The sequence below is a fragment of the Octopus sinensis genome, linkage group LG9, assembly GCF_006345805.1.
Source record: "Octopus sinensis linkage group LG9, ASM634580v1, whole genome shotgun sequence".
NCBI lineage: Eukaryota > Metazoa > Mollusca > Cephalopoda > Octopoda > Octopodidae > Octopus > Octopus sinensis.
The window spans coordinates 15,418,694-15,445,561 of record NC_043005.1 but is presented as its reverse complement, the minus strand read 5'-3'; the positions used below and the strand labels follow the sequence as shown (position 1 = coordinate 15,445,561).

General features: G+C 36.9%; 1 protein-coding gene across 2 annotated transcripts; it reads right to left on the bottom strand.

The window, feature by feature from the left end:
- On the bottom strand, positions 1–24,794 carry LOC115215629 (MOB-like protein phocein). Of its 2 annotated transcripts, XM_036505797.1 has the most exons (9): positions 24,634–24,772; positions 18,031–18,152; positions 16,829–16,891; positions 14,772–14,872; positions 11,895–11,937; positions 11,438–11,524; positions 7,341–7,420; positions 5,233–5,344; positions 1–135 (listed from the first exon to the last, which is right to left on the bottom strand). In XM_036505797.1, exons 2-9 carry the CDS (start codon positions 18,088–18,090, stop codon positions 10–12), a joined length of 672 nt encoding a protein of 223 aa, XP_036361690.1. In that variant the 5' UTR covers positions 18,091–18,152; positions 24,634–24,772; the 3' UTR covers positions 1–9. The 2 variants fall into 2 exon arrangements, with proteins under 2 accessions (XP_036361690.1, XP_029640739.1); XM_029784879.2 differs by lacking the exon at positions 18,031–18,152 and having other exon boundaries at positions 24,634–24,794.
- Positions 24,795–26,868: the final 2,074 nt, after the last annotated feature.

Sequence of the window (26,868 nt, the reverse complement as noted above, 5' to 3'; positions counted from 1 at the left end):
TTTTTCAAATCAAGCTTCGCTCTCCCCATTCAGAGAAGCCTGGTCTTCCAGAATTGGTACTATCAGACTGTCCTTCGGCATCAGATTATATTTGGTAACAAATGTGGTAAACCGTCTACAAAGATTAGTCTCATTCTGAAAGGAAGAAAAAGAACTTTAAAGAAGAGAAAAAAATTTTTTTTTAAATAGCAATCATCATCATCATCAACGTTTAACATCAGACAGAAGCCTGCACAAGACTTCTGTGACTGTTTTGGCAGGATTTTTACAGCTAGATGCCTTTCTCAACACCAACCAACCAGCAGAGTGGACTGTAATTAATAATTTTTTTAATTTAGTAGTAGGACAGAAATTTGAAGAGGAAGAATGAGAAGGAAAGGAAATATAATCAATGCCAGTACTTGGGTTAAGTTTGTAAATATCTAATGCTGAAGGATAACCTGAATAATACTGCTGGTTACAGCTTTTCGATGTGCCTATCTATGATTCGCTACATTTAAAATGATAAGACTGACAGGGAGTATCTGTGTAATTAAGGCAGACAGGTACCACAAGTCCTTTTTTGTTTGTAAGCACCTGTTTACTGTTATTTTCATTCACATTTACATCTTTCACCATATTATAGTAGTTATTTGTTACTACCACAAGGGCTAAACAAGGACAAACAAACGGATTAAGTCGGTTATATCGACCCAGTGCGTAACTGGTACTTAATTATCGATCCCGAAAGGGTTAAAGTCGACCTAGCGGAATTTGAAACTCAGAACGTAATGCCAGACGAAATACGGCTACACATTTCGCCCGGGTGCTTAACGTTATCTGCCAGCCTGCCGCCATATTATAGTAGTGATAGGCACAACCCACACAACAAAAACACACAAGATGTTCAGGCTAAATCTGACGAATTTTTGCCTCTTTTTTGAGGAACAGCTTGAATTGGTACTATCAGACTGTCCTTCGGCATCAGATTAATTTGGTAACAAATGTTTTTGGGGTAAACGTTTTTCTACAATAGATTAGTCTCATTGCATAAAGGAAGAAAAAGAAGTCTCTCTAAGAAGAAGAGAAAAAAATTTTTTTTTAAATAGCAATCATCATCATCATCAGACAGAAGCCTGCACAAGACTTCTGTGACTGTTTTGGCAGGATTTTTACAGCTAGATGCCTTTCTCAACACCAACCAACAGCAGAGTGGACTGTAATTAATAATTTTTTTAATTTAGTAGTAGGACAGAATTTGAAGAGGAAGAATGAGAAGGAAAGGAAATATAATCAATGCCAGTACTGGGGTAAGTTTGTAAATATCTAATGCTGAAGGATAACCTGAATAATACTGCTGGTTACAGCTTTTCGATGTGCCTATCTATGATTCGCTACATTTAAAATGATAAGACTGACAGGGAGTATCTGTGTAATTAAGGCAGACAGGTACCACAAGTCCTTTTTTGTTTGTAAGCACCTGTTTACTGTTTATTTTCATTCACATTTACATCTTTCACCATATTATAGTAGTTATTTGTTTACTACCCACAAGGGGCTAAACAAGGACAAACAAACGGATTAAGTCGGTTATATCGACCCCAGTGCGTAACTGGTACTTAATTTATCGACCCGAAAGGTAAAGTCGACCTAGGCGGAATTTGAACTCAGAACGTAATGCCAGACGAAATACGGCTACACATTTCGCCCGGTGTGCTAACGTTTCTGCCAGCCTGCCGCCATATTATAGTAGTGATAGGCACACACCCAACCACAAACACACACAAGATGTTCAGGCTAAATCTGACGAATTTTTGCCTCCTTTTTTGAGGAACAGCTTGATGTATTGGTGAACAGTCAACAGCATTAGAGAGCATAAAAATTGAAGTTGTAGCTGAGACAAAGTTAGCTGACATGGAGGGTTGGGAGCCTTCTGCATATTGGAAATTAGTTACTTGTGTTATGATGATTCACATTCATCATCATCATCATCATCATCGTTTAACGTCCGCTTTCCATGCTAGCATGGGTTGGACGTGTCAACTGGGGTCTGGGAAGCCCGAAGGCTGCACCAGGCCAGTCAGATCTGGCAGTGTTTCTACAGCTGGATGCCCTTCCTAACGCCAACCACTCCATGAGTGTAGTGGGTGCTTTTTATGTGCCACCGACACAGGTGCCAGACGAGGCTGGCGAACGGCCACAGTCGGGTTGGTGCTTTTTATGTGCCACCGACATAGGTGCCAGACGAGGCTGGCAAACGGCCACGCTCGGATGGTGTTTTTTACGTGCCACCGCCACAGAGGCCAGGCGAGGCTATCAAAATGATGACATCATCACTGCTGCTCAATACTCAGTGAATACTATAAAAGCTGTAAAGCCATGACATGGACAGCTTTAACAGAAACTACAAAGCTGTGGTGAGCAAAAAGGGACACAGCGAGCATTTCCTTTTATGCAAACTGTCAAATTTACCCTGAACACACTGTATATACAGAGAGAGAGAGAGTTAGAGACAATAGTTTCCTCACAGTTCCTATCTTCTAAATTTCACTCAAAAAAGCATTGGTCTAATTCAGGCTAAAGTGGAACAGAGGTTCTGCCCAATGAGATCGAACCCAAAACCCACATAGCTGAGAAATAACTCAGGCATTAAGGGGACGTAACTCAATGATGCAAATGTCCAGCACGCTACCGTTAATGAATATTGCTCTCCAAAAAACTATGTTCAAATAGTTCAAAGTGACAGTATGTTACCCTATTGTTTGTATTGTGCATGACAGTGAAGATGTTGAGAAAACAAGAGACAGGTGATGGCTATGAATGAGGATGAATAAATGAGCTTAACTGTTCAAGGTAAGTGAAAACAGATAGATTAAGTTCCAACAATTCATATATTTAGCAACAACACAGGAATGGAAATTAGGACAAAGAAGTATGGTATACTTATAATAAAAGGAGGAAGATATTGTTAGCAGATGGTGGTGAAGGATATGGAAGAGAATGGATCCGATCGTGGCCGTGCCAGCCTCGCCTGGCCTCCGTGCCGGTGGCACGTAAAAAACACCATCCGAGCGTGGCCGTTCGCCAGCCTTGTCTGGCACCTGTGTCGGTGGCACAAAAAAACACCATCCGAGCGTGGCCATTCGCCAGCCTCGTCTGGCACCTGTGTCGGTGGCACATAAAAAGCACCCACTACACTCCTGGAGTGGTTGGCGTTAGGAAGGGCATCCAGCTGTAGAAACACTGCCAGATCTGACTGGTCTGGTGAAGCCTTCGGGCTTCCCAGACCCCAGTTGAACCGTCCAACCCATGCTAGCATGGAAAGCGGACGTTAAACGATGATGATGATGATGATGAACAATATCAAAGAGATTGCAATGAAGGAACTATCTGGTAAAGAATACCAGAGAAGAATGAAATTATATGAACAAAACATATTAGCAATAAATATGTGTTGTATCTGTAATAAAATGGAAGCAGGGGGTTGTCAAAAGAATATGGAAAAACTCCAGAAGTTGGAAAGTAAAGACTAAGAAATTGAAGACATCTCAGGGAGCATTGCTCTGAAAAGTGATATTCAATGGCTTTGCCTGCTTAGGAAAAGTGTAAGAAGAGATTTGGTAAGTTGCAAGGAAAGTAAAAGAAGCAAAAAGAATGTAATTGTTCAGAACCATCGTTGGAGTGACACAGCAGAGACAGCATTGATAAGGATGAACATAAGGGAATCAGAAGAGAGGAAAAGCAGATGTGATGAAGAGGGAAAAACAATGCATGGAGGATTTGTCCAGAGATGGAGAAATAAGTTACAAGCGTGGATTATCTTCACCATTACTGATATCTCTGATATGAAAATGGCTGTGCAAATCAAACCTAAACATTTGAAAAGAAGCATTAATCTGAGTAACACAAGAAAAAGCGCTTAGAAGAAACTATGTGAAATATGAAGATGATAAAATTGTTGAATCCCACTTAAGCAAACTGTGTGGTATAAAAGGTGAAAAGATCAAACATAATATTTCATATTGTTCAATGGGAACTATGTGGAGGATATAATTTGTAGAGAGCTGATAGATGGTATGAACATTAACCTAATGTAGTGAAAGAAAATGAGAAAGTTGTGGTATTTCATCATTCAGTATGATCAAGATTTTAAGACAAGAAGACCATGACTTGTTAGAGTTATCAAAAAGAAAGACACTGCACAAAAGAGCATTTCCAAGGGACAACAGAGAGTGTGAGAACGAACAAGAAAAAATTGACAAATTCCAAAATCTGAAAAACGAAGTTGCAAGGATGTGAAGCATAAATAAGTTGAAATTGTACCAGGGTAGTGGGCACTTTTGGTATAAGCATGAAGAAAATGTAATTATAACTGGAAAAGATTGGGATTAAAATTCCAACAGAGAAAATTGTTTTACCTAGAAACTACAAGGATCCTAAGAAAGATGCTTGAAAATTGAACAGATGAATATTCCTAAAGGACCCTTGATTATAAGCTAGGGGTTTAGTTGATACCATTGACCTCAATACCTAACTAGTACTGTATTTTATCAACCCCAGATGGATGAAAGACCCAGCTGACTTTAGCATGATTTGAACTCAGAATGTAAAGAGCCTACTAGTGAGTGACAGAAGAGAGTAGGTCACCAGTGAATCTGACTTCACAGAAACTAAATAGAATAAAAAAAAAGACAAGAGAACTCAGAGAGCGCAAACCTCCACCAAGGTAACACCAACGTCCTCTCAACAATTAGCCAGAGACGATTTTTAAAACAAGAATATCTGAAATAAACTCGACTGCTCTCACAAACGAGAATACTAAAAGTGAACCCGACCGCTCTCAAAAATTAAGTAAAAAAAAACAGGAAAAATAATCCAGAATCCTTATCTGGTACCGGATCAATCCCAAAATGTAATCTGTTCATGCTAGTCACAAGGCCAAACATCCCTGAAAGTTTCATTCGAATCCATCTGGTGGTTCTTGGGATATCATGCTACAGACAAACAAACAAACAAACACGACTGAAAACAATAACTCCGCCTTAGTGAAGGCGGAGGTAATAACGTAACAGTAGCCCTTTTAATCCACATTTACAATCAAAAGTAGGATGACTATTCATCTACCAGTAAAAAGGATTATTTCAACAATATGCAAATGCATAAATCTGCCAACATTATGCCACTGCTTACAAGAACAATTTTTTTTAAACACAAATAGTAAATATATTTTCAAAAAAAAGATCGGGAAATTACCTCAAATTTGTCAAACAGCATTCTGTGATGAAAATAAGCGTGAGAAAATATTCGATAGACCCTTCTACAAACAGACCCGAGCTTGGCTACGGATGACTCTTTTATACTGACCCTGCAAATAAATAATAAATAGAATTTTAAAAATGCAGCAAGATATTAAAGATATTTCAGCATGCCAGTGAAGACAATTACAATTTCCACACCTATACCTATGTATGCCTATATATGCTACCTGTTGTCAATATATGCGATTCTTAGTAATTCATTTAATCTAGAAATAAATGAGTATTAAGGTAAAGTATAGCTCATAGCAGTAAACATTTGGCATATTGTATGGCCAACAACTATTTCATTAGCTTGAAACACTGGTGCATCATTTTACTTCAGTTTACTCTTTGGAATACTGGAATAAATCCGCTTTAGCAATGGTGTTAGAAAACTCAACATGACATGCATACAAAGATTTCTTATTTAAATTAATGGAATATCATCATCATCATTGTTTAATGTCCGCCTTCCATGCTGGCATGGGTTGGACGGTTTGACAGGAGCCGGCCAGGCAGGAGCTGGCTAAACTCAAATGACTTGATACAAAGATTTCTTATTTAAACTTAATGGAATATCATCAAATAATTGTTAACATACCGCATTCAGTGGACATTGCAAGGTTTGGAAGGGTTTGACAAGGAGGTCGGCCATTGGCAGGAGCCAGCACCCAGGACTCCTGTGATTTGTGTAGTGACAGGGATTTTATAGTTGGATGCTCTTCCTAACACCAACCACCCAGTAGAGTAGACTGAGTGCTTTTTACATGGCCCAAGCACAGGTGAAGTCAGTTTTGGTAAGGTTTTTACAGCTGGATGCCCTTCCAAATACCAACCACTTTACAAAGTGTACGGGATGCTTTTTACATGGCATCAGCACTGGCAGGGTCACCAAGTAATTTGCAAGACAAAGATCCTTTGAGCGGAGAGTGGGTATTGGAGGAGGTGATCTTGTGTCGGATGATGAAAGGTCATAGTAAGACAGAGAGACAGAAACTGGTGTCTTGCTATAGAGGAGGTATATGGTTAACCTGGCCAGAGAGAGAGAGAGAATGATCAGGAATAAAGACAGATACAGGTGTGCTGCTGTAATGGAGATACATGGTTACCCAGCCTAAGAGAAGAGCAGAAGGAGAGAGAGAGTGGAAGACAGCAAGAGCTCAAGAGAGATGATGGCAAAGTGCTGGGCACATTCAAAAGGAACAGGGATCAGAATATAAATGGGATGGTCGAGTAAAAGAGAAAAATAGATGGTGGAAAGTGCCAAGGCATACCCTTGAGGCACAGAGGTAATAATATAAGTGGCAAGACATTACCAAAGAAGCATAAGTAAAGAGTGAGGGAGGGGAATGCAGTGAGTGATGAAAACTTGGGTATATAGAGGGGGTAGCTACTGAGAGGTAATGATACAGTGAAGAAGGATGTGAGGACAGGATCGGAGAGTGAAAGGTAAGCATAGGGCATGAAAGAGATGTGAGGAAGAGAAGAGATATAGTTTGGTTTGTTGGGGTAGAGTGTGTGAAAAGCTTTCTTGTTATGTGTGGGTGGAACATAGGGTGCATCTAGAAGTCAGTTTCGCTGACGTGGGTGGATCTTCTCAAGAACCTCATATCACATCTCGGTCCATTGTCATTTCCTCCATGAGGTCCAACATCCTGAGATCAGTCCTTATCACTTCATCCTATGTATTCCTGGGTCTCTCTCTTCTGTGGGTACCATCCACTTTCAGTGATCAGCACTTTTTTATGCAGCTGTCCTCATTCATATGTATCACATATCCAAACCAATGTAGTCTTCTCTCTTGCATGCTACATTTGAGTCCTCTTATGCCCAATTTTTTGCTCATTACATTTGCACTTTATTGTACATACTCATTGGTGTTGCACATCCAACAGAGCATACTGCCTTCATCTCTCTCCAGTCTACTATATACAAATATTTAAATGCAATGATGGATAACATTCAAATCTACAATCAAACACTTTTCTTTTGAATAACAAAAGCATAGCAATTATTGTTCATTATTTAGGATTACTAAAAACATAATTAAGATTAGAGACTTACCGGCTTGGAAAATACTTAGTGCTATTTAATAGACAAGCAGCTCCATCTAATGTATGTCTTGTGTAGTCAATAGCAGGACACTGGAAATAAATAAAAATGCTATATTTATTACAGTATGTAAATATATATATATGTGTGTGTGTGTGTAAAGAAACTAAGAACTTTTTGAAAGAATATTTTCTTTTCACTACCGTCACAAGTTGTTGTCAATGGAAAAACTATGTTGTTGCAGGTAAACAGTTAGTTGTGAAGAGAATGTTCTTGCTGGCTTTAAATATTCGAGAAGTTTTAAAAAATACAGCGAAAATGGAAGAGATGAAGATGATGATGGAGTAAGAGAGAGAACAAATTGGTACAAGCAACACAAAGCGTCATTGTGGATGAAGTCGGAGAACAAGGATTAAATCCGCTTATGAAGAAAAATATTGTCTAATTGACTGCCAGATATGATAAATATTCTTTCCATTTAATCAAAATTCTGGTTAATACCATGAGCAGCGATTGTATAATTTCATTGTTTTGACCATTTAAAATAATTCGACTGAAATTGGCTGAGATGTCAAGGGAGATAACTTACAAATGTTTGCAATATCAGTTTGGGAAAGAAATTATACCATGTATGTCTTTATAATAGGACTGGATGTCTAATTTTACACACCTTTAACCATTCTTTTCTTAAGGCAAAAAGAAAAAACAGTAAATAATAGTGAGAAAATTAAGAAATTTTTTTATACCAAATATTTTTATCAATGTGAAAACTACTATGTAATATTTTACTTTCTTTAAGAGTTAAGCTTTTTACTATTGAAATTAACCAAATCTAACCATCACATAGACAAAGGAACTTGATCAAATTAGTCGTGTCTAATCTTGTTAACACACAACCATTGTTATTAACTTCTTTAATTCTTATAAGAACCCATTACGCTTGTGTTTTGAATATTAAAGCGTTCAAAAGCAGTTTGTCTACTGGATTGAAAATCTTGAGAATCATCATTCTAGGTTTCTTGGCGTATGTATAGTCTAGAACAAGACACTTTATACTCAAAAAAGAATTTCAAAATTAGTTTTCTCATTATCTAAAATGTCATATACAGAGAAGGAGCAAAGTTGGATGGTGGGGTGAGTTGTGAGTGAATGACATGCCTTTAGGACCTCATTTTTATTTAGCTCATGTTTCACAAGGTAGCAATTCTGTTTCTATACAAGCATTATACCTTTCACTCTGAGGGAGAAGCCCTTTGTTACCAACAAAAGTAATAGCACCTTGGACTTACTCCAGTAACTACACTCTCAGAGCATCCTCCTCTCTGAAAGTGTAGTTACTAGAAGCAAATAACTGGAGGAAGTCCAAGGAGCTGTTACTTTTGTTGGTAACAAAGGGCTTCTCCCTCAGAGTGAAAAGCATAATGCTTGTATAAAAACAGAATTGCTACCGTGTAGTGAAACAGGAGCTAAATAAAAATGAGGTCCTAAAGGCATGTCATTCATATCTATGCCCTCTCACTCAAAACTCATTCCCCTCTAATGCCGCTCCCTCTCTCCACCCAATTTCACCACTCACTTCATTCCGCTCCCCTCTATCTACCACTCTCCTTTTGCATTCTCATGAGTTTACCTGCACACAAGTTGTCCCTGACATGTCCCTTTCTCTTGCAATTCATCTTCTAACCTCCTCCTCCCATCCTAGTTCACTCACTGCATTCCCTGCCCCACCATCTCCAACACTCCTCTACTGCAAGACACCTGTTTCTATCCCTCTATCATACTCTAACCTTTTATCACCTGGCACACAGCCACTTCCCTCAATAATACTTCCACCTCATTTGAGGAGTCTTGCCATGCAAGCTACTTGGTAACCTCACTGGTGCTGGTGCCACATAAAAAGTACACAGTTTAGTCTGTAAAGTGGATGGCATTAGGAAGCATATCCAGTCATAGAGCTTGGGTCAGTCCTATGGCTTGCTAGCTCCTGTTAAGCCATACAAGCCATGCCATGATTAAAAATGAGTGCTAAATGATATATACTATATTTTAATGTGTATAAGGAACCCATTTTTGTCAAAAATTAGGTTAAAAAATATGGCAATTTCTTATACATGGATAGTATCATAAACCCTTACAAAACCTTTTTACCAAATTTTAAACCCAAAAAATTGGGGGTTCCTTATACATGTTAAAATATGGTGTGTGTATATATATATATATATATATATATATATATATATAGAGAGAGAGAGAGAGAGAGAGAGAGAGAGAGAGAGCACGCATATATATAAAAAAATCATCATCACCACTTTTAACATCCACTTTTCAATGCTTGCTTGGGCCAGACAGAATATATTGGAAAAAAAAATACACACTCACAGAGAACACATATCAATCACTAAACATCAAAAATAAATAAAAAATATTTCATACTGGAGAAGTTTAAAGTTATTTATACTTCTCAAATGTATGATGGTGATGCTCATTTACAACCCTCACATGATGTCAAGACAAGGGTACACGCACACACACAAACAAATATATATATGTAGAGTTTTTGTCAATCAAATCCACTCATAAGCTGTGGTCAGCCCAGGAGCACACAGTGAGACTGAACTTGAAGCCATGTGATTTGGAAACAAACTTCTTGATCACACAACCATGCACACACCTACCACAGCCACGTCTGTGCCAATTATATATATATATATATATATATATATATATATATATATATATATATATATATATCATCATCATCATTTAACATCCGCTTTCCATGCTGACATGGGTTGGAGGGTTGACTGAGGACTGGCGATATATATATATATATAGGAAGGGCATCCATCTGTAGAAACTCTGCCAGATCAAGATTGGAGCCTGATGCAGCCATCTGGTTCACCAGCCCTCAGTTAAAATCGTCCAATCCATGCTAGCATGGAAAGCGGAAGTTAAACGACGATGATGATGATATATATATATATATATATATATATATATATATATATATATATATATATATATATATATATATATATGTGTGTGTGTGTGTGTGTGTATGTATATTAATTATATAAAAACAGATAACATCATTAATGATTTTATCAGGAGGCCAGCACGAAAATAAAAACCTTATAGGTAAATTTTACAAATATTATAATAATTATATACATAATTATAACAAGGTGAGGCATTATAACATGAGAGGCATAATGTTGATCCCTTGTTATAATTATGTATATAATTTTCAGGCTTTTAATTTTGTGCTGGCTTCCTGATAAAATTATTAATGATTTTATCCTTTATTATATAATTAATACAGAAAAAAATTTCACTCCTGATCAAAGTTGCATTTGATATATAACACGTGGTTGAAGAGAAGGATGGAAATTCTACTTAATTGTATATTTTTGTAAATGTATATATATACTTATTTATTGCCTACAAGGGGGCTAAACATAGAGGGGACAAACAAGGACAGATAAAGGGATTAAGTCGATTACATGAACCCCAGTGCATAACTGGTAATTATTTAAATGACCCCGAAAGAATGAAAGGCAAAGTCAACCTCAGAGTAATTTGAACTCAGAACGTAATGGCAGCCAAAATACCACTAAGCATTTCACCCGTTGTGCTAACGATTCTACCAGCTCACTGCCCTAAATGTATATATATATATTGTTGTATGAAGTTGTTACTCATATACATATATGTAAATACTTGTAAATTTATACTATGGAATAACGGTGCCAAAGATAGCAGTAGGTATAATTTTTTACCTTAAGCTTGAAACAAGATCTTGTACACATTTAACCAAAAGTTTAATTCATTCTCTTTTTTTGCTCAACTACAGCCCGTGTTTTTTAAGGTGATGTTGGCATCATTTGGCATCTATTTTCACCATGTGGAGAAGCATAATACCAATACGTTGTTATAATTATGTATATAATTATTATAATATTTATAAATATATATATATATATATATATATATATATATATATATATATATTCATGGAAGGTATCAACTATCTCAACCTGTTAAGAACTAGCAACATTGAAGAATTATTTTCAATTACAATTTTTTGATATAAGAAATTTGAATAATACCTCTTTTGGGGTCTTATGTGCAGCACACAGGAATATCCATTGTTCTGTGGCAGTCATCTGGGTACAGCTATCTGGATTACATTCATTCTGAAACAAGTTTTCAAATTATGTATTGACTCAATAAGTAGTGTGTAAATACATAAATAGATAAATATGTTGTTGATGCCATAAGAATTTACAAACTTTTGAGAGAACGTGAAATAATTCTTTTTTGAAACATTGGTTCTTACAGTACATATAAAGCTATAAATAATAGAAGGTACATATTGGGTCGAAAAACCCGTTTGGATGAAAAGAGTCAAAGACTGCCATGAGAGACAAACCCACATCTCCTGTCTACAGAAGTTGTGGTTTTTATAGTACCATGGGTAACCACGAAATAAACAAAATAGTTGGGTAACTGACTGATATTAATAATGCTCAAAGTGATATTTAAAATCATAAAATGTTTAATTACCTGCAGTTTAACAGCAAGTCCATTGAGCTCCATACAGAACTGCCTACAATGTAAATGAAATATTACACTTATACGAAGCTTCAACCATAAAGTTACAAAACACACACATTTTATATTCTATACATACATACACTCAGCTCATACAGACAAATACATACAAAGATACATATAAACGTAATCAAATGCAACTATGGTCAACCTCAGTCATATTTGAATTCAGAACTCTTAAGACACCAAATGGCCCATCAATCAATAATACAAAGAACTGAATATTCGGCAAGAGACTGCTCATCACAGTTGATAGTATCTTACTTTTAGAATATTTACCCAACAGATTAGCTCATGGAAGGCATGGTTCTAAATTAAAGATTGACTATAATCTAACAATATGACTAGGAAAAATAAGACCAACAGTTAATATCTTATTATAATAATAATAATAATAATCTTCATTTACATGTCAGTTTCAAAAACATCCATACATTATTCATCCTTTCCTTCTATCATTCCAAATATACTTCTTGTATATGTTATCTAAATACTGATTTTTCATATTAGTAATGAGCCAGAGATATTGGCACAAAGTCAATTGAATTAACCCCTAGCTGTTGTTGTTGTGTATTACTAGGTCAACTCTGACCTAACAAAAATGGCTAGTAATTACTATACAGAACCTAGTACAAGGCAAAAAGTCAAGCTCAACCAGATTTGAAATCAGAACAGAGAAACAAAATTAGGTCATGTCTGGCATTTACTCTTACTCTGTCCTGTTTTTGCCATTCACATTATCACAACTCTACATCTCATGTTTCCTAAATATTATTAAGTTGAAGTGGCTCTGCTCAAGATGTAGGAAAAGAGTTGGAAGTAATTCCATTCGCTGAACCCAGTGTAAGCCATGGACACATAAGAGGTGTAGTGGAATCACAGGTAGATTAACAGACAAGCAGGAACAATATCCACTAAGGATACATGGGAATTAGACTCTCTCAAATGCTCAGGAGGCTCTTTTGATGTTGTAGGTCGTTTCCGTTACCTAGGTGACCAAATTAGCAATGGTAGAGGATGTTCTGAAAGTAACATTTCTAAAATAAGAATAAGATGGAGAAGTTCTGAGAGCTATTACTGGGCCTCCTGGAGGAGATGACAACGGACTGCCTACTTCACCAAAACTGAGTTCTAGAAACACTGTGTGCTCCACCCACATATAACAATAAAACTTTTCACACTCTACCCCAACAAACCAAACCACATCCCTTCTGTTCCTCACATTTTCTCTTTTTATGCACTATGCTAATCCCATCCCCCAATCCTGTCCTCATTGCTCTGTAGTCCCCCACCCCCTCTATATACCCAGATTTCACCAGTCATTGCAATCCCCACCCTCACACTCTTTGCATCCATGTGAAGTCTCTACTCCCTACTCCTGCACCTTTGGCAATACTCTGCCATTTATATTCTGGTACCCATACCTTAAGGGTATTCCCAGGCATTTCGCTACCATCTATCTCTCTTGCTCTATTCTACCATCCCATTTATATACTGACCCCCTTCCCTTGTGAGTATGCCCTGGCACTTCCTCACCATCTTTGTATTATTAACATGGTGTTTCAAATATTGAAATTAACAAGAAATTTCAGTGGAAGATTTTAATTTAAATCACTTTTAAACAGAAAATTTGTATCATAAAACCAAAGCAGTCTTTAGGTAGCTTGATATCAAAAGGTCTAAAACAAAAAACAACACATCCCAGATACATCTCTCAAAAAAAAAAAAAAAAACACCCTCCTGTAGAAGCCTATTTTGACACAATGCCTATCTTTTAGAACATCACAGAGCAAAGTAAAGATTGATGACCATACCATACACATGTGTATACCATCTCTTAGATCTCATTTGTTGTTCTGTAACCCTTACTGGATTACAGTGTACCAGTAAACATTTTCCCTTTGTTTGGTGTATCAGAAGGAATTTAATCATGTCCTTTCCAGATTAGTAACAGTGAGTAAGGAGTGAAGTGAAACAAAATCACTCAATCAAGAATAAAACCTGTGCTGCACTCTCAGCTAACCAATATTCCACATTATTTGCACTCCCTTTAAATATTTGTTGACAGATCATGCAACACTCTCTTTAACTAATCAACAAGAGGAGGCCAATTGAATTTCTCAGCCAATATTCCAATTAAGAATCCAGAACATATTTTATAGATAAAATATTTCAAAACGACAAAGAACCAGTAATATATCAGAATTGATTCAATCAACTGTACCTCTTCCAAATTTATATCTTGTGCCAGACCTTCATGGACTTACCAGTCTGATATAGTCGATGCCTGTTAAGACATCTGCAGGGAAAACATAAGCAGAGAAGGAACCAGGGTCTGATCTGAATACTGCAACAGATTGAATGTATCTCAAAGCATCCAAAGACCAAACAGTTGTGTTAAACTGTGTTGTTTTAGGCTTAGTGTCCTTCAAACAATGTGATGTTAGTGAAGGATTCATAAGATGTAAAAACTAGAATTTTTCCCAATATCATCAACAGGAAGATAATACATTCCATAATGGAAACCGAAGGGAAATTTAAACATTAAAACCTGTTAAATCTGGTCAACAATGCAGATTATTTGAAGTAATCATTAATGAATTTTTTTTATGGTAACAAGAAACCCACCTTTACTAAAACCACAACAAAGGAAGAAAGATTTTCTTTAGTTTCACTACTTGCTCATTTCTGTATAAACATATCAACACATCAGATACTACAAGTGTTTTAAAATGTCACAACACATGAGGAAAAGAAACATTCAAATTTTCTCTAACAAAAAAAAATTATCTACAGAATTACTTCATATAATTCAATAATGTTTTTTACCTTAGATGCTCATATTTCCACACACCTTCTTCTTGACCTTCAGGGGGAGTGAGGATGGCATCTATGTTTGTTACATCTTTACGTATAGATTGTTGGATAAACTGTAGAGAAAAACAACAGGAGTTTAGAAGCAAAACATGAAAAATAAACCAGTTTCAAGAAATCAGTAAAGAAATAACTACTAAGGAAAGAATGTGAATGACATTAGATATAAGCAGTAGTTTAAAGCAAAAAATAACACACTCACTGATGGTATCTGAACCCAGTATCTATTATCCAGCAGTAAATTTGTGTCAATTTTTTCTCTCAAATTGGTGTTTATCATTATTTACATTATTTACATTTGACAGATATTTGTCCTCATCTTTGTTGTTAACATGTTTTAGTTAATATACTCTCCAGCCTTCATCAGGTGTCTTTGGGAAATTTCGATCCTGGGTTCTCATTCCTAAGTTATTCTTTGATGCTGTAGTTATTATTATTATTATTATTCAGGTTACTGCCTGGAATTGAACTCGGAATCTTGGGGTTAGTAGCCCACACTCTTAACGACTACGCCATATGCCCATGGGCATATGGCGTAGTGGTTTTTTATGGTGTTTATCATGTCTAAGATCATCAAGATCAATTATTTTCTAAATGATTAAAAGTTGTTTTTTTTTAATCCTAGTGATAGATTTACTGAACATATTTTGTCAATTTAAATCAAACGAACAAGAGTAAATAGAGCTCCAATGGATGTTATCCATTTTTGCACAGTTTCATGTTCATATTTCATTTTCTTGCAGTTTATGTTTCAGATACAAGTTTTAAACCTTTCATAATTATCGTTTTGATACTAAGATGACTTTGAATTGGAGTCAATATTTCTGTTTCTAAAATTAACTACTGAATTGCAGCAATGAATAAGCATTAGCAAGTTTTAAGGTTAACTAGTCTGAGTTTCCCACCAATGGAGTTTTGCTTTGTGGTTTTTTTAAAAACTTTTCCAGGTTATTTTGCATACTTTCAATAAATGTGACATTGAAATCATGCATAAACGGCTCCCATCCCTAGAAAAGGAAAGATTTGGCTGTTACTTCTTGCATGCCCTGCTACCACCTAACAAGCGAAAATAGAAACATTTTCTTTAAAAAAACAAACCGTATTTTTTCAGTTGTGAAGTCATGTGTCTAATTTTGGGTATTTATACCCCCAAACCCCAAATATCTCAATAACTACTGCTCCAGTTTATGTAAAACTTGTCTTATTACATTCGTATTAACATTTCAGGGGCAACTTAATTCATAGTATTTTCCCATTATGTGCCAGTTTGGCTGTGTAACATTGCAAGCAAACAAGATTGAACTTCACTTTTATTAGTATACAGATTATAACAAAAAAATAAACTATTTGTCAATGAGTTGCCAGAACAAAAGTAAAAGAGAAGTGACTTCAATTAGTTAATTAAGGATTTAATAATCTTGTATTTTAACTCTTAAAATATTAATCTATTGACTTGTCATTTTTGTGCAAGGAAGAAAAAACTGATATCTACAAGAATACATACACTTTTCTTTGTTTATTGATAAAGATGTACAGTTTACAGAATTTATATAATTTTTTGTAGCTAGTAAAAATAGTTTTTATCTTCTTTAATGTAGAAGCATCAGTGGATGCTGTCTGTAAATGATTGAATCAGCACTATCAGCAAACATCTCCATCACCCTACATTACTTTTATGCAATTTTTCCATGTTGGCATATATTTAAAGGGTTTGCAATACAGCACACACCAGAAGCCTTGGTTTTCAGTTATCTATTACATGAGAGATACTGTTCTGAGTTCTAGTGATCATTTTGTCAGTTTGTATATCTAAGATTATATTATCTTAATGTGTCTTTCTCTTTTTTTAAGAATGGAAGGGTGTAATTTAAGGCAATGTGGTTGCTAGTTCTAGCAGGCTGTGTGACTGCTTGAAGATGGCTCCACTTGCAGTTTAGTAAACAAATCACTCAGAAAGTTTCACCAATAGAGGTCTTGCATAAGAGACACTAACACATATATCAGTACATTACCTGTTGAACTGCAAGAGTACTTTCCATCTCATCAAAGGATTCATCAGGCCAATGGCACCATTTCTAGGTAAATAAGAAAAAAAATATATTAATTGCTTAGGAACACACGAGAGTATACTTATTTTAATAATCTTTAGACACTTAATGATGATTAATCAAATAGAAACAACCTAAGAGGGGATACTTTTCCACTCTCATTTAACCCTTTATTATGCAACTCAATAGAAATCAAGCCAAAAAGAGAGACTTGATATAGTAGCTTAATCTGCAGTAAACAGCAACCAAATCCCCTTCATATCATCCACTACCATCTTTAAAAACACGAAATACATGTTAAATAATTTAATCCTAGATACATTAAGACTTGTAGTGGTTGTTGTTGTTGGTGGTGGACTACTTTAGGATAAGAAAGTGGCTCTACCTCATGTTGATCATACAGAGGGAGCAGAAATTCAAAGGCAGCGAGCTGGCAGAAATGTTAGCACGCCAGACGAAGTGCTTTCCGGTATTTCGTCTGCCGTTACGTTCTGAGTTCAAATTCCGCCGAGGTCGACTTTACCTTTCATCCTTTCGGGGTCGATAAATTAAGTACCAGTTACGCACTGGGGTGATGTAATCGACTTTATCCCCTTGTCTGTCCTTGTTTGTCCCCTCTATGTTTAGCCCCTTGTGGGTAATAAAGAAATAAGAAATTCAAGTTGATGGAAATGTGGTAGATAAAAGAAACTAAGGATACAAAGTGGGAAAAAATTGCTGGGTCTTCAGGGCAGTTGTTCAAAATATCTGGTGAGGTGGGATTCATAATAACTATTGAGATAGTTAATCAAGTATCAAGGAAAGTGTCATATCTGACAACTGATATAAATACATCATTGTAAACTGCTACAAAGGTAAAGGAGAGCCCTAAGAGAAAAGTTATAGAAGAATTAAACTATTGGAATGTCATGAAGAGAATCATAGAACAATTGATTTGTAACAGAGTAAGCTTAGATGAGATGCAGTTTAGCTTCATGCTCACTAGAAGTATCATAGACGCAATAGTGAGGCAACTGCAGGAGGAATACTTGGCATTTGTTGACTTGGAGAAGGCTTTAGCAGGGTACTACATTCAGTAATATGGTGATCACTAAGGAAGTTGATAAATGGCTTGTGAGGGTTGTACAAGATACATAAAAAGATGCAAAAGTAAAGTAAAACTCAACGATTTCAGTGATGAATTTAGAGTGAAGGTAGGTGTCCATCAAAGCTCTTTTCCTATTCATCAAAGTCTTTTGACCATCACAGAGTTTAGGACTGGTTGTCTGGGAGCCCCTACATGCTGAATCTATAGTAGAATTAAAAAAGAAATTCCAGGCATGAAAAGTAAACCTGGAATTGAGAGGCCTCAAGGTAAACTTAAAGGCTAAGATGTCAGTAAGTAGGAAAAACAGGATCCTGGTATTGTCAGGGAAAGGCCTTGCTCGATATGCAAAATGGTATAGGTACAAAATCCATATGTTGTATCCAATGTAAACTATGGATGCACAAGAGATGTAGCGGAATCACAGACAAGCTAAAAGAGAATGTAAGCTTTGTAGCAATATGTACTATGAGCAAACTGAAAAATAAATTTTCTTCAATACCTAAATGGCTCACTAAAAGTATTTGATAGCTTGTTACCAAAGAGACAATTAATAAGGGAGGTAGTTGTTCTGAAAATATAGTAACAAGAGTAAGAATGGATTTGGAAAAGTTCAAGGAACAACATAAGTCTTTTTCCAAAGAGTGAAGGACAGATTGTATAATACTTGTTAGAACTGAGATGCCACATAGTAACAGGATATGGGCTTTGAATGCAGAAAACTTGTGAAGAAAAGAAAGGAATCATGCTCCAATGGATGTGTAATGTTAATATGCATGAACACTAGAGTAAAAATGAGATAAGAGAAAAACTGGGTATAAGAGAAATTATGTATGGCATGCATGAGTGGAGGCTGTACTAGTATGAGGATGTGATGCATACAGAAGTTAACTGTTGTATACAAAAGTTCCAACTGCTCAAAGTTAGTGGAACTTGTGGAAGAGAGAGACTGAGAAAGACTTTGGACAGGGTAGTGAAGGTTGACCAGAAAATGCTGCATCTCACAAAGGAGATGACAGAAGGCCATACTAACTGGATATATGTAGTGCCACAGGAGACCAGTCCACCCATGACCAAACATACCTAGACACGAGACTAGTGTCTTAGCTGCCATGATATCATATATTTATTCTTTGCCAAGCCCACCTTATGCCTTCACTTTGTATCTTCCCACCCTCCTCCTGACTGCATCTTCATTATCCAGTTCACTTCACTCTGACCCTTCATCCTTCTCTTAGATCCACCTCACCCTCACCTACCCAATACACTTTAACTTCATCATTATACTTGTCCTGCTGTACTTCCAACCAGTACACTCTCTCTTGAATTACCTCTATTGACATCCAACATCTACTCTTGCCTTTATCACACTAATTGCCTTCACACCTCTAGGGTGCTCTCCAGCCTTCCAATCTCTCATTGACCTTTTATGACAAACTACCCACCTGAGATGCTTTCTCTGCATTCACACTGCTCTCCCACCCACACATTTCTATGGCTCCTTCCAGCCTTTTCCATTATTCTCACTCTACTTACCCAATACTATACTCAGCCTCATTTTTTCTTCTCTCACTGTCCTCTAACCACAGCATCTCTACCTTCTCATTTCTCCCTCTCTAAGCTACCCACACACCTCTCTTACCTTTAATGACTCTCTCAAGATTCCTTACCTCCCTCACCTATTTTCCTTTCTTTATCCCCTTTTCCTCACATCTTGTCAATATCCACCTTTATAACGTAGAATAGCCCTGGATCTTCTCCTCTACACGAACTACCTTATAACCTTTCTACTGTCCCTCTCATTTTCAATAACCCATGACAGTAATCTTTTCCCATTCCCCAGTACCCTGTATTACACCCTCCCCAATAGTATGTATTCTGTTATTCTCTCACAACTATAAATCTATTCCTATCACCTGACTTTATTCCCTATCATCAACCCCACCTAGAAATGTTGCATCCTATCTCTTCTAGTCTCCTTCAGTTATGGAGAGGGGGCACTTTAGACCAATACTCTTGCAAGCTGCAAAGCAATCTAATATTAGTGTCACAAAAAAAGCACCCAGTACACTCTGTAAAACAGATGGCATTAGGAAGGGCATTCAACTGTAGAATCATGCCAAAACAGACAATGGAGCACAAGAGTGTTTCCATTCATCAAATCCTGTCAAATCATTTAACACAAGCCAGCAAGGAAGATGGATAGATGATGATGACAGAAGGGATTTATATGCTTTTTAATTTCAATTTCTGCAGGTTCGGCTATTGATGGATTTTCTACATGGTTACATGATCTGGCAGAAATAGCAGCCAATTCTTTTTCAAATAACATCCTACCATCTTAAATAAGGAAAATACTTATTAGATAATTTAATCATACATAGGCGCAGGAGTGGCTGTGTGGTAAGTAGCTTGCTAACCAGCCACATGGTTCCAGGTTCAGTCCCACTGCACGGCATCTTGGGCAAGTGTCTTCTGCTATAGCCCCGGGCCGACCAATGCCTTGTGAGTGGATTTGGTAGACGAAAACTGAAAGAAGCCTGTCGTATATATGTATATATATGTATATGTACGTGTTTGTCCCCCCAACATCGCTTGACAACCGATGCTGGTGTGCTTACGTCCCCGTCACTTAGCGGTTCGGCAAGAAGAGACCGATAGAATAAGTACAAGGCTTACAATGAATAAGTCCCGGGGTCGATTTGCTCGACTAAAGGCGGTGCTCCAGCATGGCCGCAGTCAAATGACTGAAACAAGTAAAAGAGCCCTAAAAATGAAACAACCACAGTTGGAATGTTTTTGATTATAAACCTGCTGAATCAGAATTGACCTCCAGTTAAACATCTGCATGCTACAATGTCCAATGTTTACTGGGGTTAGTGGGGAAGGTAACAAGGAGCTTTTTATTAATTCAAAATACACCATTAAATATTTCATTATGAAGCATAAACTAATGAAGAATCTATGCAGTCAATCGACATGCAGGAAATAACAACCGAATCTTCCTCAAATTACACTTTGCCATTTTAAAAATAGGGCACATTGGACAACATTATTCTCTCTCTCGCTCTCTCTCTCTCTATATATATAAAGTTAATCCAAACAAGAAAGCACAAAAAAACACAACGCGAGGACGTGGAACAAATATAGTATTATTGGACACTCAGGAAAGAAGGAGGGTTTAACGTTTCGAGCGGAGCTCTTCGTCGGAAACATAGGAGAAGGAAAGACCCAGAGAAGGGAAGACAGAGGAAAAAAAAATCGCCAACAGTACACACACGGTCACATATATATAAACAAGGTGGTTATGGTTGACTTAAGGATAGTCTACACTAGCATGACAGAGAAACCTGATTGTAGCAGTAATTAACTTAATTCTTACATATATAAATACCTGCATTCTACTATGTGTCAGACATCAGATACAACAATAAAGGAAATAGAGTGAAAGTAGGTACACTAGCTTGACTAGATTGGCTGAAAGTATCAATGATTAATGTTCAGGTGGAGCACCAAAGTACACAGTTCTAACTTAAGGATAATCAACAGCATCACTATGAAGCAGATTATATACAAACTTTGGTTATGATGGTTAAAAAATACCACCATGTGCATAGAAAAGAAACCTAAAGAAAAACTTGTCACAAAGGTTATACCCCTTCCCTACAAATTTATAGTGTGTGCCAATGTTGGAAATGTTTCTCATAGGAGAGAATTGGACTTAATACCTTGCAGCATTTAACTACATTCCTTTATGTTTTGAGTTCAATTCCTGCCAAGACCAACTTTACCTTTCATTTTTTTTTTCAGGATTAATAAAATCAACTTCACTCTTTTGAACATAAGGTCTTTCCAGTATAGTTTTCTCAACTAGACATTAATTATTAATAAAATTAGAAATATAGTGCAATACTATTTCCAAAAATATTTCTGGATACTTTCAGTCAAGTACATTAAGAAAATTCCAAACAATGAGATTTACTTTCCAACATAATGCCCTTGCAGTCCACAAACTTCTTCCATTGGTATTGCAGTGCTTGGATCCCACTGATGAAGCTTCATCCAGATGACCAAAAAGGTCATCAGCAGCAGATATGACATCTTCATAAGTGCAATACTAACTCCCAGCAATTTTTTTTTTCATGCTGGGGAAGAGATGATAGTCAGATGGAGCCAAATCAGGAGAATGGGGAAGGTGATCAACCAGTTCAAAGCCACAGTCATTGAACATAAGGACTTGCATACTGGAGCATTGTCCTGATGAAACATGACCCCTTTCATCAATTTTCCTGAACATTTGGTCTTGATAGCCTTTCATAATTGTCTCAGCAAGTTGGCATACTACTCTCTTGTGATGATGTAGCCTTTCTGAAAATAAATCAACAAACGCAATACCTTTTGCATCCCAAAAACTGAGGCCCATCACCTTCTCTGCAAATGAAATGATCTTGGCCTTCTTTGGAGCAGGTGAGGAGGGGTTTTGACAGCATGGATTGTCTCTGGCTCAAAGTGATGAACTCAACATTCATCCTAGTTAGGAAACATTCAAGAGAACCAGCTGGATCTGCCTGAAACAAAGTCAGATTTTCTCATGATGCAATCAGTCAGGTACACTTTTGATCAGGTGTGAGAAGAAATGGTACCCACTGAGCAGAAACCTTCATCATGCCAAGTTCATCGTGCAGAATATTTTCAACTCTCTTGTGGGATAGACTAATAACACTGGCTATTTGATTTATAGCCGATTACCATAGGTAAACATATCAAGGTTTTCCTCAGTGGTAGCAGTTGAAGGACGTCAGACTTTGGGTCATCTTCAAGACTTCCCTTCCCCTCTTAAATTCAGTTGCCCACTTTGCACTGTTGATAAAACTGAAGTGTCATCCCCCTAATATAGCAACCTTATCAGCACAAATGTCTTTGGGAACTAAACCCTTTGGCAGGTATTTGATAATGCCATGATGCTAAATTTTGTCCATTTCAAGAGAAGTCATTACAAGTTACACTTGAAGTCTTCTTTGAACAGTCAGAAGTCAGTTTACTTGAAAAGGAGCAATGCAATTACAAATTAAAAAAATCTGAAATTAATGCATGCAAGATTCCACAGCTCTAGCATCACTCCTCCATAGTCAGCCTGTGAACTTTTTCAGCCCCACTCCTCGTAGATGCAGATATGGATGCATCGTTAAGAATCTCGTTTAACAACACGTGGTTCTGAGTTTAGTCCCTCTGTACATTATCGGGTCAACCAATGTTATACAATTTGGTAGACTGAAACTGTGTGGAAGCTTGTCATTCATGTGCGTGTGTGGTTGTGTATCTGTGTGCGTATATGTGTCCGTTTTCAAGAGAGGTTCGCTACTAGTTACTTTTGAAGTCTTCTTTAAACAGTCAGATGTCAGTTTACCTGTAAAGAAACAGAATAGTTGAAATTAATGCAGACAAGATTTCGCAGCGCTAGCATCGCTGCTTCATAGTCGACCTATGAACTTTTCAGCCCACTCTCGTATATAGAGACTGATACTAAAGCAATTACTGGGGACAAAAGTAAACAAAAATAATTCCGTGGTAGTTGAAACGGTTTTTTTGTTGTTTTTTTAAGAAATTTTAACAAGCGAACTGATAAAATTGGAAATTCCGAGGCACGGTGTCGTACAAGGATAGATTCTTCCTGCAATCCTTTCCGGGTGATAGATCAAAAATAAATAACCAATATACAGACATTTTTCTGTTATAATTCCATTCACATCTAAGATGTCTTCGTGATAGGAAGGGAGGTACTAAACTTCGTTTCATGCCTTCTGTACATTATTCAGTTTTAACTAACTCCCTAACTGCCCCCAAATTTGTGGGAGGGGCAGAGTTTACGGAACGATAAAAACTAAAGCTGACCTCTGTGGGGTTTAAGCCGAAAAGATCGTATCTAAATAAATACCTGGAAGTGTTCCGTTTCTGTTCTTAGTTAAGTAAGCTATGATTTCAATCTGTATATATATATATACATATATATATATATATATATATATATATATATATATATATGTCCAGTTCCTTGGGTAGTGTCTATGTTTTCGTTTCTCATTGTGTTCGACGTTTTTTTGGTGTCCTGTACTCATATATGCGTGTATATATACATGTAGAGGTTGGTACGTACATATATGTATATATATATGCATATGTTTTATTTATTAATATATATATAAAGAAAAAGAAAAATTTTGCTTTATAAAGGAAGCGAATAAAAACAAATGCGAAGATCTAGCTGGATCTTGCTTGAACAGGCAAAAACAGTTGTCAAAGACAGACATTAAAAAAATTCTAACGTTGTTGTTGTTAAGACACAGGTCAACTCTTGACAGATCTGATGGTCAAATGCGTTCCACTGGTGATTGACCATTTCGTTTTCGTTCTAGGAGTAGCATATATACGACTACATTACTCAATTTTCTTCTTCTTTAAAGCACCAGGATATGATTTGAAAGAATGGAATGAATTTGGTAGCTATTTCTAGCAGACCGACCGAGCGATCGCTTCTGTAAAAGAAGTCGAGAGGGAGCAAAAAAAAAGGCGTAAACCTGTTCCCTTACATAAAAAGAAGGGGTCATCAAAATAAGAAGAATCGACAGAATGATAAGAGAGAAAGACGGATGTTAGGATTGTTAGTGTTTGTTTTGTTGTTAAATACCTCAAATTTTGTGCCAGGTCGATTGCGACGAACAACTGCCGGAGTATCAGCCATTTTCATGATTGAAAGATTTTTATTTCAGTTGTTGAATATAAAGATGTCGCTGCTGTCGTCTTACTTGAGTCGTGACTAAGTAAACGATAGCAGCGACCTCATACAACATCAACGAGGGGGAGTTAACTCTGGGATATAGTGTTTTCATGCTTTTCGGTTCTTTTCTCTATCTGTTTTTCTTTTTCTTTTTTTTTTTTGAGACCAGATTCTATTAATCTTCTACTATTAAGAACTAGCAGTATCGCCCGGCGTTGCTCGGATTTGTAAGGGAAATAACTATATAAGCATTTTTAGAGTTGTAAAGTATAATAGCCATCTCAATATGGTTAACCACAAAGGGGGGGGGGTGTTACTGTAGCTTTTTACGTTCTGAGATTTAATAATACATTTTTAGAGAGTTACTTCCCTTATATAATAGCAAAAAAATACATTAAAAAATGGGAAAAATTTATGGTAAATTTTTTTTTTAACCGTAGACTCATCGTAGACGCGCGCTAATACCCAGAAGGGCTCGATATGAATCACGACTATAAGATACCTGCTTTTGGTTACACTGCATCGCAAAATGTGGGAGTAGTTAGGAATCTAAATCGTAGGAGACAGACACACAACTTCACTTTTATATATAAAGATTAATTACACTGACATGTAGGACGTCTTATTGGAATATAAATCAACTTCAGTACAAACTGGTACTTTATTTACCTACTTCTGAAGGGTGAAAGGCAAAGTTGACTTGTCTTTTATTAGTAAGAAAATTGATTTCTAATTTTGGTACAGATCCTTCGATTTAGTAATAAAAAAATAATTTGTCACAGTTTATTTGTCCCGATCCCGTACTTGATGACTACTTTATTTTATTAAGCTCTGAACGATGAAGAGTGAAGTTTACCTCTGTGGAATTTGAGCGCAAAAGGTTGTAACTAAATACCTATTCCTTTATTACCCACAAGGGGCTAAACATAGAGGGGACAAACAAGGACAGACATAGGTATTAAGTCGATTACACCGACCACAGTGCGTAACTGGTACTTAATTTATCGACCCCGAAAGGATGAAAGGCAAAGTCGACCTCGGCGGAATTTGAACTCAGAACGTAGCAGCAGACGAAATACCTATTTCTTTATTACCCACAAGGGGCTAAACACAGAGGGGACAAACAAGGACAGACATAGGTATTAAGTCGATTACATTGACCCCAGTGCGTAACTGGTACTTAATTTGTCGACCCCGAAAGGATGAAAGGCAAAGTCGACCTCGGCGGAATTTGAACTCACAACGTAACGGCAGACGAAATACCGCTAAGCATTTCGCCCGGTGTGCTAACGTTTCTGCCAGCTCGCCGCCTGATGGTATTTCGTTCCAATTCTTACCATAAAATATCACATTTTATTCCCTTTTACGTTGACTTTGTAGGTTCATTCGAAAACAATGTTAACAAGGTAGTTTTGAGATAACTGAAGAGGAAGGGGCCTTATTCAAAGAGGGAAAGACAGCGAACATTTATTTTTGGCCTTTTTTTTTCCCCCGTGATCTTTGAGATTGGTGAGAAAATGGAAGTTCTCTTTTCTTATCTGCAGGCAGAGACCTGTTCTGAATATTGGCTAAAGAACACATCTAAAGATAACTAAGTACCCGGTAGTGATGTCAAACGAGACTGTGAAAGTTCTAAGGAATTTTAAATTCTACAAAATAGTGAATTATTCCTTCCTGATCCACAGCAGGCATTTTCAGGGGAAAAGTTGTAAGGTATGACTTGTAGGTGTGACTTTTTTTTCCCCTGGCGTCCCTGCAACGGCTGGTCGTTAAAACTGTTGACAGTAACCTTCTTGGACGCGTTGCGAGGTTGCTTTGTTATCATTGTTATGGAGTTGCTTGCTGGTGTGTGTTGTATTTTTGAAGACCATCGTCGTATGATGTAGCTGAATGCGTGTATAAGTGAAGCCACTCACGAACTTTTAACTTTTAACACATTGATTGCTGAATATGATTCACTGCATTGACTATCTAAGAGAGAATCATGCTGATAATATAACTGCCAGTTAGGAGGAGAGAACTGCGCTGTGTCTTGTAGAAGGCTCTCTTGCTCGGTGGCCTGTCCGAGAACCCGAAGTGGTCTGGTCTTAGCGGTCTATCTTCTGTAAGTGTCCAAGCTGGTGTGGGCGAATGCTCGCGGCCATT